Genomic DNA, 15,081 nt, shown 5'->3' on the forward strand with positions numbered 1-15,081 from the left:
TCCCTAGTACGTCCTTGCAAAGTTGCAACCCACTCCCTATTAGTCTGACCGGCCGTACGTTTTGTACGAAAGAACGTATACCGTTTTGCAACTACATTTACTGTTTCTTTGAAATAGGCATCTAAAGCAGACAAAATTTCTTCGTAGGACAGAGTTGCTACGTCGCGTCGGGGAAACAATTTCACAATCACACGGTAGGTAGACACACCGACACAAGAAAGCAAAAACGGCTGCCGCTCATTACCTTGAATTCTGTAGGCTGCTAGATGGAAGTTGAACTGGCGAGACCACTCGTGCCAGGTCTCTTCGGCCGCCACGTATGGCCGAAAGGGAGGTGCAACAGCGTTTTGTGGCAGCGGTAGCGAAGAAGCGGCGGCTGCCGCATCGGTTGGCAGCGCACGTTGACCCTGGACGAGCTGTCCAAGGGCTTCCAATAACGCCTGCGTCTGCTGATTCTGCAAGCGAAAAAATTCGGACAGTACATCTGGAGATTGTGGCGAAGCCATGACACAAACGAATTAATACAAACTCTTTTACTCGTCGCCAAATAATGTTGTGTCTAGTTCATACAGTCTAGACACAATGAGGTAGCTAGGTGCACGCTAAACTAACGCAGACGGGCTTGAAGTTCTGGAACATGAGACTTATCAATGAATAAGAAGAAAAGTACGTAGATGTTACTTAACTTTTATTCTCTTGTTGGAATACATCTCTCTTGAATTTTAGTAAGCTATAAGCACTGATACAAATGGCGCCTTGCTAGGTAGTAGCTATGGACTAAGCTGAAGGCTATTCAACCTGTCTCTCGGCAAATGAGAGGAAAGCTTCGTACGTCTGGTCGCAAGCTATGTCTTCCGTACAACTGGGGCGAGGTCTAGTCCGTGTCTTGTGACCTGCCATGTGGTGGCGCTAGGTTTGCGATTACACAGTGGCGACACGCGGGTCCGACATGTACTACAGGACCGCGGCCGATTTAAGTTACCACCTAGCAAGTGTGGTGTCTAGCGGTGACACCACAAATTTCCTCATTCCAGAATTGCACACAAGAGAACTTCTGAACAACATTCAGGTCCGCAGGAGAGTGTAACAGCTGAACATCAAACCAAAGTATGTACATATTCTATTAAATGTGTCCACACATTGTGAAATCCAGGAGCCGATTTGACGTGGCCACCCAGTTCCGCAGACTCAAGAGCTCCACATTACTTCCTCTGAGGCAGTGTGTAGCTAGCCACTCGTTTTCTGACGCTTGACTAACTGAAGACATCCACTGATCTCTGTATATATGAAAGGCAGCGTCAAGGCCGACCGGCTGACTGACTCAACATCGCACAGCCCAGACTGCTAAGAATAGAAACTTGAAATTTGGAGGCGGTGTGGACCTTATACCTGAGGCACCGTTTAAGAAGTCCAAAATTCCAACCCGATGGGGTGGAATAGGGGATGAAGGTCTTTTTGAAGCTAGACCTACGGAAATGGGTATTTGGTTCCCCGGTCAGGAATAAAGGTGTGTGCGTTTCAGCATTTTTGGAAATTAAACCACGCGGGGATAAAACAGTGGGTGAAATTTTTTTTGAAATTATATCATTATTAAAGACCTGGTAAAGTATTTTTAAAGAAACATGTATGAACAATGGTATTTGACTTCTCTGCTACAAGTAAAAAATACGTGTTTCAGTGTTTCTGGAAATTCAGCCCCTAAGGGAGATATAAAACACATAATTGATTGGTGACTCCGTGGCGTGTTGTGTGCACCAGGACCAAATAGTGGATAGAATTGTAAGGAAAATCAGCATTGGCCGTATTTTGTTGTTTTATTGTCAGCAACATCGATTTTCGGTCACTTAGTGACCATCCTCAGCGCTTGAAGTTAAAAATTTTCACGTGACGATCAGAGAGTATAAAAACGAAAATCACAACTATACCTGCGTATGAACAAAACCGTTGGTAGGAACATACCTGTAATATACAATTAAAATTGGTAGGCACTGGTATCAAGCTCTAACCACAAGCTTAGACGGATCACATAAACTGAGGCCGCTGTTTACATGCACCTGTACAGCAGACCTCGGTGTGACAGGGCTTGGAACGCCCCCTATGTGACATGTGTCACGTGAAGGCTTAATACTACTGGATTTGCAAGATATTAACACAAAATACCTCTTGTGCATTTGTGACTCATGAAGTAATTCAAATTTAAAATGTACCTAATAAACATAGCAGACGAAGGGGGAAGGAAACATCTAAAATACAATGGCGTATTGTTTTTGAAAAAACCAACTTAGAAAACATAAAACAGATCGATAATAAGTTGTCAGAGTGCAGGACAAGTAAAAGAGAAAAAGAAAAGGAAAAAGAATAATACATGAATAACATGAAATGAGGTATAACACAGTTTTTTTTAAAAAACATAGTGGGCACCATCTGGCGTGGGAAGTTAGAAGTACAACGTTCGTGATTTACGTAAACTCTTACGTTAAGACTAAGGAGTCAAATATATAAAAATAGTAATAGTCCGAAAATGCCATTACATAATAATTATAATGCCGTGAAACACAATAATCATTACAAAAAAGTTTTGAAGGTGTAGACAAACAATTTTGTTATCATATTTAACCGACATGATGATGTACATCTCGTTTGTCCCTTTGGACAAGCTAACATTATTATAACAATGGTTATACGCTTCCGCGCCTCTCGCATCCGTCTCCCCTCCCCCACGCGGATCCTGTACGATCTCATCCCCTTCCCCCACCTCCTCCTTTTCCTTGAAAGGATACGGATCCTGTACACCTCCCGCAAACTCGATCCTCCTCACCCGCTCGTCTCCCTGATCCTCTCCCATCCCCGCCCGCTGCCACGCCTGTATTCACACGTCCCACCCGGTCTCCATCTCTCCACCCTCCTTACCCTCTCCCAAGGTGGCTTCCGCCAGCTCCCCCTCCCTGCTGATGCCCTCCTCCCCTCCATCTACCCCTCCTACCAACTTTGATCCTCCCGCCCTCCTCCTGTGCTTGCTCCTCTGGGCACCCTCCCTCCCTTCTCTCCCTTTTTCCCTCCCTCCTCCTTTTCTCCCCCCTCCTCCCCCGGGCCTCCCCTCCCCTGTCCCTCTCCTCCTGCCCCCGTCTCCTCCGCCATTGGCATCCTTTTCCTCCCCTCTCCCCCACCTCACCCCTGTTCCCCTCTTGGCAGGTCCCCGGACTCGCACACGCTAAGTGGACATTCGCGCGCCGGAGATCACCGCCATCAGTGTTTCGTCTGTGCCGTCGTGTTTAGTGTTCAGTGTTCCCGTCACACTCCCTCGTTCACCAGTGCCATCGTCATCTTCAGTGTTTGTGCATCGTCTCATCAGTTAGCAGTGTGGATTATCGACGAGTGTGAACGGCTCCGTGTTTGTCTCTATGTGTCTCCTGTTTTATTGCCCACCGTTCTGTAACTTATGTGTCTTCTCACTGTTTTTGCTGCTTGTATATTCTATGGCTAAAGAGCAGCGTAGTGTGCTGCTGACAGCCTGCCTGTTGTACAGGCTTTAAAATAACAATAATGTAAAAAAAAAAAAAAGATACCCGGTTGCTTAATGTAAAACATAGCACCCACAATTTGGCGAGGGAAGTTAGAAGTATATCGTTCTTGATTTACGTAAAACATTACGTTAAAACTGAGGAGTCAAATATATAAGAAACAATAATAGTACGAAAAATGCCACTAAGTAACAACTCAAATGCCATGAAACAATATTAATTACAACAACAAAAAAGTTTTGAGGGTGTAGACTAACAATTTTGTTATCATATTTAACGACGCTATGATGTACATATCATTCGTCCCATTTGGACAAGCTAACATTTTTTATAACACCGGTTGTACGCTTCCACATCAGCACTGGGTCAGAATCCATACATACATTCACAGGTTGACAAAACAGTAATAGAATCGCCAAGCAACCGGTTTTGAATACTAATAAAAATAATTTGATTTTACATAACTTATAGTAGCAGTGGGACCCATATGAAATAAAAGCAGACTTAAAAATACCTTTCATTCTGCAGTGGAAGAGATGTGTTTCAAAGTAGCGGATATGAACAAGTGCTCGTGTCTCTTAAGGTGTGCATTTTAGAGCCCATATTTCACTGGACATTTTTCACTCGTCTGTCAAACATTCTTCTGTGTAAAAATACCGTCAGATCTGAATCGTTAATAACTGCGAGACTAATAATGCGTAGATAGTGGTTGAGCCGATAACCGACAGATCACGTCTGATTTCCTTTGCCTTCGATGTCATCCTATCAGAGTAGGCCCACGCGCGTGGTTGTTAGGAATTAGCATTGTTTAAAGTTACAAACTGGTGTGGCAGGGACCCGCGTTTGGCTAGGACGCAGGTTTGGCTATCATTCTGAAGAGCTACTGGGACCCAATGCGAGAGAATAATAATATTCGCCGGAATGTGAGTGAAAATAGGTATAAAACTGAAACTTTCAGAGTAATGAAAGATGTTGCCTCGCACGGCTCGCGAAAAAGCTCGGAATTATAGAGAATACGAGGCAGAGCGAAGCTAATGTCGAAAGGCATCCAAACAGCCTAAAAGGTCCAGTGGCGAGTCGATGAGAACGCAAGGGCAGCGTGGAAAAGGAAATGAGAAAACTGCGCGTAGCGATTACGTAGCTGGCCCGTCAGACATACAGCGCCAGAAACAGTTCAAACTTGCGATTTATCTAGACTGTGTAACGGCTTTATTAAATAAACAAACACTGTCTGGAAGAGCTGAGGTGACGGACGGGCTGGCGTGCTATCCTCAGCCCTGAGATAGAGCACGCTGCTCTCGCGGCCGATGTCAGCCGAGCAGCCTCTCACGAGGGCCGAGTGCGACCCACGTGTTGACCCGTCCGTTGTTGTTGTTGTGGTCTTCCTTTCTTTGGGATTGGAATTATTATATTCTTCTCTAAGTCTGAGGGTATTTCACCTGTCTCATACATCTTGCTCACCAGATGGTAGAGTTTTGTCAGGACTGGCTCTCCCAAGGCCATCAGTAGTTCTAATGGAATGTTGTCTACTCCCGGGGCCTTGTTTCGACTCAGGTCATTCAGTGCTCTGTCAAACTCTTCACGCAGTATCTTATCTCCCATATCATCTTCTTCTACATCCTCTTCCATTTCCGTAATATTGTTCAAATGGTTCAAATGGCTCTGAGCACTATGGGACTCAACTGCTGAGGTCATTAGTCCCCTAGAACTTAGAACTAATTAAACCTAACTAACCTAAGGACATCACAAACATCCATGCCCGAGGCAGGATTCGAACCTGCGACCGTAGCAGTCTTGCGGTTCCAGACTGCAGCGCCTTTAACCGCACGGCCACTTCGACCGGCTCGTAATATTGTCCTCAAGTACATCGCCCTTGTATAAACCCTCTATATACTCCTTCCACCTTTCTGCCTTCCCTTCTTTGCTTAGAACTGTGTTGTCATCTGAGCTCTTGATATTCATACAAGTGGTTCTCTTTTCTCCAAAGGTCTCTTTAATTTTCCTGTAGGCAGTATCTATCTTACCCTAGTGAGACAAGCCTCTACATCCTTACATTTGTCCTCTAGCCATCCCTGCTTAGCCATTTTGCACTTCCTGTCGATCTCATTTTTGAGACGTTTGTGTTCCTTTTTGCCTGCTTCATTTACTACATTTTTATATTTTCTCCATTCATCAATTAAATTCAATATTTCTTCTGTTACCCAAGGATTTCTATTAGCCCTCGTCTTTTTACCTACTTGATCCTCTGCTGCCTTCACTACTTCATACCTCAGAGCTACCCATTCTTCTTCTACTGTATTTTTTCCCCCCATTCCTGTCAATTGTTCCCTTATGCTCTCCCTGAAACTCTGTACAACCTCTAGTTCTTTAAGTTTATCCAGGTCCCATCTCCTTAAATTCCCACCTTTTTGCAGTTTCTTCAGTTTCAATCTGCAGTTCATAACCAATATATTGTGGTCAGAATCCACATCTGCCCCTGGAAATGTCTTACAATTCAAAACCTGGTTCCTAAATATCTGTCATACCATTATACACTCCTGGAAATTGAAATAAGAACACCGTGAATTCATTGTCCCAGGAAGGGGACAGATACATCACATGATCACACTGACAGAACCACAGGCACATAGACACAGGCAACAGAGCATGCACAATGTCGGCACTAGTACAGTGTATATCCACCTTTCGCAGCAATGCAGGCTGCTATTCTCCCATGGAGACGATCGTAGAGATGCTGGATGTAGTCCTGTGGAACGGCTTGCCATGCCATTTCCACCTGGCGCCTCAGTTGGACCAGCGTTCGTGCTGGACGTGCAGACCGCGTGAGACGACGCTTCATCCAGTCCCAAACATGCTCAATGGGGGACAGATCCGGAGATCTTGCTGGCCAGGGTAGTTGACTTACACCTTCTAGAGCACGTTGGGTGGCACGGGATACATGCGGACGTGCATTGTCCTGTTGGAACAGCAAGTTCCCTTGCCGGTCTAGGAATGGTAGAACGATGGGTTCGATGACGGTTTGGATGTACCGTGCACTATTCAGTGTCCCCTCGACGATCACCAGTGGTGTACGGCCAGTGTAGGAGATCGCTCCCCGCACCATGATGCCGGGTGTTGGCCCTGTGTGCCTCGGTCGTATGCAGTCCTGATTGTGGCGCTCACCTGCACGGCGCCGAACACGCATACGACCATCATTGGCACCAAGGCAGAAGCGACTCTCATCGCTGAAGACGACACGTCTCCATTCGTCCCTCCATTCACGCCTGTCGCGACACCACTGGAGGCGGGCTGCACGATGTTGGGGCGTGAGCGGAAGACGGCCTGCCCAGCTTCATGGAGACGGTTGCGAATGGTCCTCGCCGATACCCCAGGAGCAACAGTGTCCCTAATTTGCTGGGAAGTGGCGGTGCGGTCCCCTACGGCACTGCGTAGGATCCTACGGTCTTGGCGTGCATCCGTGCGTCGCTGCGGTCCGGTCCCAGGTCGACGGGCACGTGCACCTTCCGCCGACCACTGGCGACAACATCGATGTACTGTGGAGACCTCACGCCCCACGTGTTGAGCAATTCGGCGGTACGTCCACCCGGCCTCCCGCATGCCCACTACACGCCGTCGCCCAAAGTCCGTCAACTGCACATACGGTTCACGTCCACGCTGTCGCGGCATGCTACCAGTGTTTGCGATGGAGCCCCGTATGCCACGGCAAACTGGCTGAGACTGACGGCGGCGGTGCACAAATGCTGCGCAGCTAGCGCCATTCGACGGCCAACACCGCGGTTCCTGGTGTGTCCGCTGTGCCGTGCGTGTGATCATTGCTTGTACAGCCCTCTCGCAGTGTCCGGAGCAAGTATGGTGGGTCTGACACACCGGTGTCAATGTGTTCTTTTTTCCATTTCCAGGACTGTATAATCTATCTGATACCTTTTAGTATCTCCAGGATTCTTCCAGGTATACAACCTTCTTTTATGATTCTTGAACCAAGTGTTAACTATGATTAAGTTATGCTCTGTGCAAAATTCTACAAGGCGGCTTCCTCTTTCATTTCTTCCCCCCAATCCATATTCACCTGCTATGTTTCCTTCTCTCCCTTTTCCTACTGACGAATTCCAGTCACCCATGACTATTAAATTTTCGTCTCCCTTCACTACCTGAATAATTTCTTTTATCTCGTCATACATTTCATCAATTTCTTCATCATCTGCAGAGCTAGTTGGCATATAAACTTGTACTACTGTAGTAGGCATGGGCTTTGTGTCTATCTTGGCCACAATAATGCGTTCACTATGCTGTTTGTAGTAGCTAACCCGCACTCCTATTTTTTTATTCATTATTAAACCTACTCCTGCATTACCCCTATTTGATTTTGTATTTATAACCCTGTAATCACCTGACCAAAAGTCTTGTTCCTCCTGCCACCGAACTTCACTAATTCCCATTATATCTAACTTTAACCTATCCATTTCCCTTTTAAATTTTCTAACCTACCTGCCCGATTAAGGGATCTGACATTCCACGCTCCGATCCGTAGAACGCCAGTTTTCTTTCTCCGTATGGTAGCCATAATCTGGGTGATCTGACGGGAACCAGCGTTACCACTACGGTAGGCCATTTATTAAAAAGATCGGTAATGAAATTACACACGAATACGAAGCACTTTTGACTATTTTACCCCCACGTTTTCACGAAAAATGTACGCTGTCGACGCGAACTGCTCACACAGAATTTGTGTTTCCTGTGTTGGTCAGTATTACCACGCCTCAAAATGTGCAGTAGCTTCTTTCAACAGACTGTATAAGAAAAGAGGTGTACCGGGTGATTATAATAAATTTTAAGGTCTTACAAGTGCTGCAGAGTGGGCTGTACACCTTTCAGGTTGCTGAAACGTCGCAGGTCGTGTTCATTAATCGGTGTGCTCGTGCAGTATGCTACAAAAATAACAGTCCACTTTCTGGCACCAGGTGAAAATATGGCGCTGTAAGCTGTCACAAGGTGAAATGTTTCCTGTTTTAGTGCCAAGACAGTGTCTTGAAAGGAGGATATAAGATGAACACCAACAAAAGCAAAACGAGGATCATGGAATGTAGTCAAATTAAATCGGGTGATGCTGAGGGGATTAGATTAGGAAATGAGACACTTAAAGTAGTAAAGGGGTTTTGCTATTTAGGGAGCAAAATAACTGATGATGGTCGAAGTAGAGAGGATATAATATGTAGACTGGCAATGGCAAGGAAATCGTTTCTGAAGAAGAGAAATTTGTTGACGTCGAGTATAGATTTAAGTGTCAGAAAGTCGTTTCTGAAAGTATTTGTATGGAGTGTAGCCATGTATGGAAGTGAAACATGGACGATAACCAGTTTGGACAAGAAGAGAATAGAAGCTTTTGAAATGTGGTGCTACAGAAGAATGCTGAAGATAAGGTGGGTAGATCACGTAACTAATGAGAAGGTATTGAATAGGATTGGGGAGAAGAGAAGTTTGTGGCACAACTTGACTAGAAGAAGGGATCGGTTGGTAGGACATGTTTTGAGGCATCAAGGGGTCACAAATTTAGCATTGGAGGGCAGCGTGGAGGGTAAAAATCGTAGAGGGAGACCAAGAGATCAATACACTAAGCAGATTCAGAAGGATGTAGGTTGCAGTAGGTACTGGGAGATGAAGAAGCTTGCACAGGATGGAGTAGCATGGAGAGCTGCATCAAACCAGTCTCAGGACTGAAGACCGCAACAACATACATTTCTTTTTTGACGTGACTATCGTTGCGAAGCATAAAGACGGTTCAAGTTTTCCGTACGAAATGCAATGGCTGTTGAGAAGAAAGACCACGCACTGCTGGTGAAGTTGTTTAATCAGAACGGCAGCAATAGCAGCGCTACATTGGGGGAATATCGGTGACGCAAACAACTGCGAAGAGGCCCCGTGTCGGTAAAAGGGCTAAGAAATACATTCGAGAAATCTGAAGAAACAGACGAGGCCGGCGGGGCGGGCGCCCCTTCCCGTGGCAGCTGTTGGCCGAGTTGTAGCCGGTCGTGCGGCACGCGGCCAGTGCTCGGGCTGCGTGGCGGAAATGTCTCCCCTGCCGAACCATTCTACAGTGCTGTCCCCGGAAGATTCAGAATATGCACCAGACAAAGCCCCGTGCCAGGCTACAACAACGTGACTATCGCTTTCGTTTTTTGGCACGCGTGGTTGGGAAATATCTTTTGGACAGAAGAGGAACATTCTACTCTGGACTGTATCGTGAATGTACGGAACTGTCGAATATGGGGTTCTGCTCCACCACATATTGTGCAGAAACATCCACTGCACTCAGTTTATGTGATCTTGTGCTGTGGTTTCACGAGCTCGTCATTCTCAGTCCGTTTGTCTTCGAGGGGATGACACCTCGTAGCCCTGTCGGGTGTACAGTGACATACGCACATCGTAAGGATCTCCTCGAGCAGCACAAGGTTCCAGATTTGCAAGAACGCAACTGTGTCCACACCACTATTTTCGTGCCAGATAAGGCGGCGCGACACGTCACGCGCCAGGTGAAAAAGATTTTCTTAAAGAGATTCTGTAACGAGCACTTCATCTCAGGCAAGCTCCAGTCGTGTGGCCATCCAGATCCTTCGACCTAAGTCCGTGTCACTTCTGGTTGTGGAGATATCTGAAGGATCGTGCCTACCAGGGACGTATCTGGACTCTTTCCGAACTGAAGGCTAGCGTACAATGACACTCCGATTACACCGAATATGTTGCGGCAAGTGTCGACCGTGGCACGTTACGAATGCAGCATGTCGCTGTGTGAGAAGACGGTACTGAACACTTGTTGTAACTTTTGCCGTAACCACCGTTATCGTATCGGATCGTTTCTCACCTATTCCTGTTCCCATATCCTGACTGTTTATGGCCCTCTAATTTCACCTGGAGGCAGAAAGTGGTGCTACATTTCTTTCAGGACTCGCCGCAAGCGCGCCGGTTAATGAATATTTCTACGATTTTTCAGCGTCATGTAACGTATACAACGTGAACTGCATTACTCAGAACACCGTCAGTTAAATTAAGACCACGATTTCGAGAAATGCGTTGTAAGACAAATTCGTACTTCAGTATAGTGACCGACGACTTTTAGAGCTAATATTCGTGTAATTTGGACTAACGATTTACAGAAATAAGATGAATTACTGGAAAATATTAAATATAGGAGTTACTGTCCTGTTCGAGGTCCTCGCCGAAAGAATTTTTTAACCTTCGCGTGTGGGAAATCCCTTAAAATACGGCACCGTTGGCAATCCAGGCTCGATGTGAACGATAAGGCCACCCGACACGTTTCTGCCCCTCCACCAGCAGGCACCTTCAGCTGTAAAGTGTACTTACAGGGAACGCGGGGTGCTGATCGACGAGGCCGAGAGCACGACCGAGTCCCGGCGCAGCGTCGTCACGACCGTGGCGCACGAGCTGGCGCACCAGTGGTTCGGGGACCTGGTGAGCCCCGACTTCTGGAACGTGCTGTGGCTCAACGAGGGCTTCGCCACCTACTGGGCCTACCACGTCGACCTGGTGAGTCACCGCACACTGGCGTCCTCAGCGGGGCCACACTAATGCTCTCGAAGCGCACAGCATCCGACACACGCCGCTCTAGCGATTATTCGTTCCGTTTGGAAACGCACCCCTGTTACTTTTTGAACATTTTTGAACGCATTCTAAGTTGGTTTACGAATGATTCGTAAGCTGATTTTTGAATCCGTGCATAGTGTAGGACTACGTGATGTTTCTGCCAGCGGAATCTCCATCGCATATAGAAATAAAAAAAATTCCCACAGACAAAAGGGGACAGTGCTATACGTGCTGATCTGTATAAACACGAACGGGTGAGTGGCAATTTCTGTTTGTGTGGTGTCACCGCCAGACACCACACTTGCTAGGTGGTAGCCTTCAAATCGGCCGCGGTCCGTTAGTATACGTCGGACCCGCGTGTCGCCACTATCAGTGATTGCAGACCGAGCGCCGCAACACGACAGGTCTAGAGAGACTTCCTTGCACTCGCCCCAGTTGTACAACCGACTTTGCTACCGATGGTTCACTTACAAAATACCCTCTCATTTGCCGAGACGATAGTTAGCATAGCCTTCAGCTACGTCATTTGCTACGACCTAGCAAGGCGCCATTACCAGTTACTATTGATATTGTAAATAATGTACCGTCAAGAGCGACGTTCACCATTAACGGATTCAAGTTAAGTATTCCACCAGCTACGTCCGTTTTTTTTCTAAAGTCTAATTTCCCTGTCCTGTTCCAGACCTCACGCCAGCCTGCGTGAGCTAAAACGCGTGCCTTTCGGCTTCCTCTATTAATACGAGTTGGCTCTCCTGCCAATCCACAACAGTTTGTTTGTGTGGTTAACTGGCTGAGCCAATGATCGGCGTTGTTATAATTACTAGCGAAATTCGTGGATGCAGACTACCAGAGTGGAAATAAACTGCTAACGGGAATAACAGGTAAGAAAGATTACATATTAATGTCCTCGGTGCATCCGAGAAAATGACGTTTTGACAGAAAAGTTTTGCTAGAACGCTACACCACTAAGAGCCAGTTGTACAGTCCCCGGTAGGAGCCGCAAAGTTCTATTCTTGGAATAGCGCCGAAAACGCATTGTACGAACAAGTGATAACGCCTGACCGGAAGATAAACGCGGAGAATTAAACAGGGGTAGTGAAGTTAACCGGAGAAAAAGTTTAGACAATGGGACGATAGTTACAGAGATAGTGGTGACAAGATTGTTCGTTAGAACAAGGAAGAAAAAGAAACGGGGACATCACACAAATTATATGCAAGAAAATGACGAATCCAATTTTATGTAAAAATTTCTTGCTACTATTTATCGATCTCGTGCTTAAGAAACTGCAGCGTATGGGTGAAATGTGAAACTACTTCCTAACATAAAAATTTTGCTTGTAGTTGTCCTAATAGGCATTTAATGTTGGTACTGCGTGAATTATATTCTGTCGTCTGATCTATGTAAATGAGGTACATAAAAACGACCATTTGTGCCAAAACAGTCTCTTTTATTTGGCGTGTGTTACAGTTGCTTCAATAATACAAAAGCCTGTTTCGTTTTATGTAGCAGACAGTGACAAAGTAGACATAATCAGATCGAGAAACCAAACCAGTCTTAGTACTCTTCTTATTAACAGTTTTTTCAGTATTAGACAATGAAGATTTGATTTTTCGTGTAGCAAAACGATTGACGAATTTTGATGAAGTAATAGATTATATCGCATAAAGGAAACCTGTAGTAAGATTAGAGAGAAAAAATGATGGGACCTAAGAATTGAAAAAATCTGTACTGTCTTGCTTGTCTCTCGTATTTACTGTACTTATGTTTCCTCTATTTAAATTTATGTTACACAAAAGAGAACGTTATTAGCTAATAGACAATTAAGAGTGCAAATTTTATGCAGATTTCTTATTCTCCCGGTTACAAACAATCCTACCCTTTATTAACTGTGAGTTCCTTTTAAGGGGGTAGGATGTCAAACCGGCCGACTGAGACCAGGAGAGACACCGCAGGACATTTTAATTTCCACTGTCCTGAATATAGGTTTGATGGCTTCCATTACAAAATGTACATGTTTGAATTCACAGAGAGAAATACAGTGAGGTGCGATAGAAGAATCTGTGTGAAGAGGCGTGGCACGACGCTTTCGCACACTTAAGACCAAGTAACATGACTTACAGTCTCTCCAATGTTTTAATAATGAAACTCTTCAGAAAGATGTGCGCTACAAAATGAACATATTTTTGAAAAATCGTCTCGCGGTTCTAGGCGCGCAGTCCGGAACCGTGGGACTGCTACGGTCGCAGGTTCGAATCCTGCCTCGGGCATGGATGTGTGTGATGTCCTTAGGTTAGTTAGGTTTAAGTAGTTCTAAGTTCTAGGGGACTGATAACCACAGCAGTTGAGTCCCATAGTGCTCAGAGCCATTTGAACCATTTTTTTTGAAAAATCGATTTTTTTAACTTTTGATGTGCTGTCTCAAATGTTCGAGCTGCCGGGGGTGGAGGGGAGGGGGGAGGCACTGTCAACTGTCAAGTTTTTGCCCCGGCTCGGGCGGGAATATCGTATGGATCCGAGGCCGACTTATACGTGATGGATGAAGAAATGTAGTTGTGCTGAAAAAGGAAAAAGAAAATAGTGGAAGGCAAAGTAAGTGAGAGGAAGAAAAATAGCGATTGAAGGGCACTAAAATAGGAGGGGCACAGGTTGTGGAGAAAATGTTTCTCAGGGGTGTACTTTGTGAAATTATAGATCGTGTATTTATACGAGGGTTTATTAGAAATAACCTGAGTTAATGCCCGACTATTTCTCCCCAAAGGAACTCGTTTTACTTCCAGACTGTGGAGAATGTGATTCATCCATGTCCCTGAATTTTGTAAATGAAGCACAATTCTGTTACTAACCCTGTAAACAATATAAGATTTGACTAGAGATATGTTCCCATATCGCTGTAATCATCAACAACCAAGTTATTATTCGCGAAAGTGTGGTGACTTTATTCGAAGTACAAGGTATGCCAACTCACTCCGAAAATAACTCTGCACACCCGTTGATAACACTTCCCTCGAAAAGGCGTACAAAATACATGCAACTGCAGCGGCATTAATTTAAAAGAAAGAGACAGTTTAAGTAAAACAAAAATACTTACAACTAATGGTGGCTCAACAAAGCTACATTCACTACGTTTATATGCGACCCGTCTTCTAGAAGACGAAAACCGAATTCAGAAGCCGTGTTTACGTGTTTACACGTTAAGGCCTGAAGCGGATCTGCTAGCCCAGTCAAATACGACGTCTGGAAATCAGCTGTTCCAGTTTCTGATTTAGTCAGCACAATCGCTATTTCTTTTCAGTTAAATAGTAGAAGTAGACAGCTTCATACTCTGTGTAACATTTCTACTTCTCCTCCACAGCGCAAAAAGTCACTCGGTCCATATCAGCCGAAATTTTTTCTAACAAGTCGTAACCTGTCAGACCAAGCACGTTCGAAAACCGGTTGTGCGTTTACATGGTAACGAAAATTTGTTGTGGATGTGGAAAACCAGCAGCAAGAAACGGCATTCCAGAATCGATTTTGCAGTGTTTAGATAACTAATCAAAATCAAAGGCGGTACTGGGGAATTGGTTTAGGAAATCCGGTTTTGGGAGCCCATGAAAACATAGTGATTGAAAGTTAATAGTTCATTTTAAGCATTTTATTTACGCAGCAAAAATGTCCGTTGTTAGGGAGCCGTGGCGACATGTTGAGATGGCGACTGTGGCTTGTAATGATGCAGACGAAGTTATCAAATCAGCTCCGTCTGTCGTAGTATGCTGGTGAAGTTTGACAGGCCACTGTTCGGACGGACGTAATTGTTGATGATAAGCCACCGTTTTAACATATACACGTTTATTACTTGTTATACACATCTAGTTATCATTTCAGCACTTTATACACTATTCGTGATAATATCCGACTGCAATGTAAATGTTCGTCGCGTTTATATATGACTATCGGAATCGCTTATTCACGGTCAGTGAAACT

The 15,081-nt window shown here is 45.3% G+C and overlaps 1 protein-coding gene across 1 annotated transcript in view; it reads left to right on the forward strand.

Moving 5' to 3' along the window:
* LOC126228346 (aminopeptidase N-like) overlaps window positions 1-15,081 on the forward strand; it is a 254,917-nt gene that overhangs the window by 145,560 nt on the left and 94,276 nt on the right. Inside the window, exon 6 of the mRNA XM_049942295.1 lies at window positions 10,880-11,060. Within this exon, the coding sequence (XP_049798252.1) occupies window positions 10,880-11,060 (181 nt within the window). The remainder of the gene's footprint in view (window positions 1-10,879; window positions 11,061-15,081) is intronic.

Source organism: Schistocerca nitens, unplaced genomic scaffold, assembly GCF_023898315.1.
Source record: "Schistocerca nitens isolate TAMUIC-IGC-003100 unplaced genomic scaffold, iqSchNite1.1 HiC_scaffold_363, whole genome shotgun sequence".
Classification (NCBI taxonomy): domain Eukaryota; kingdom Metazoa; phylum Arthropoda; class Insecta; order Orthoptera; family Acrididae; genus Schistocerca; species Schistocerca nitens.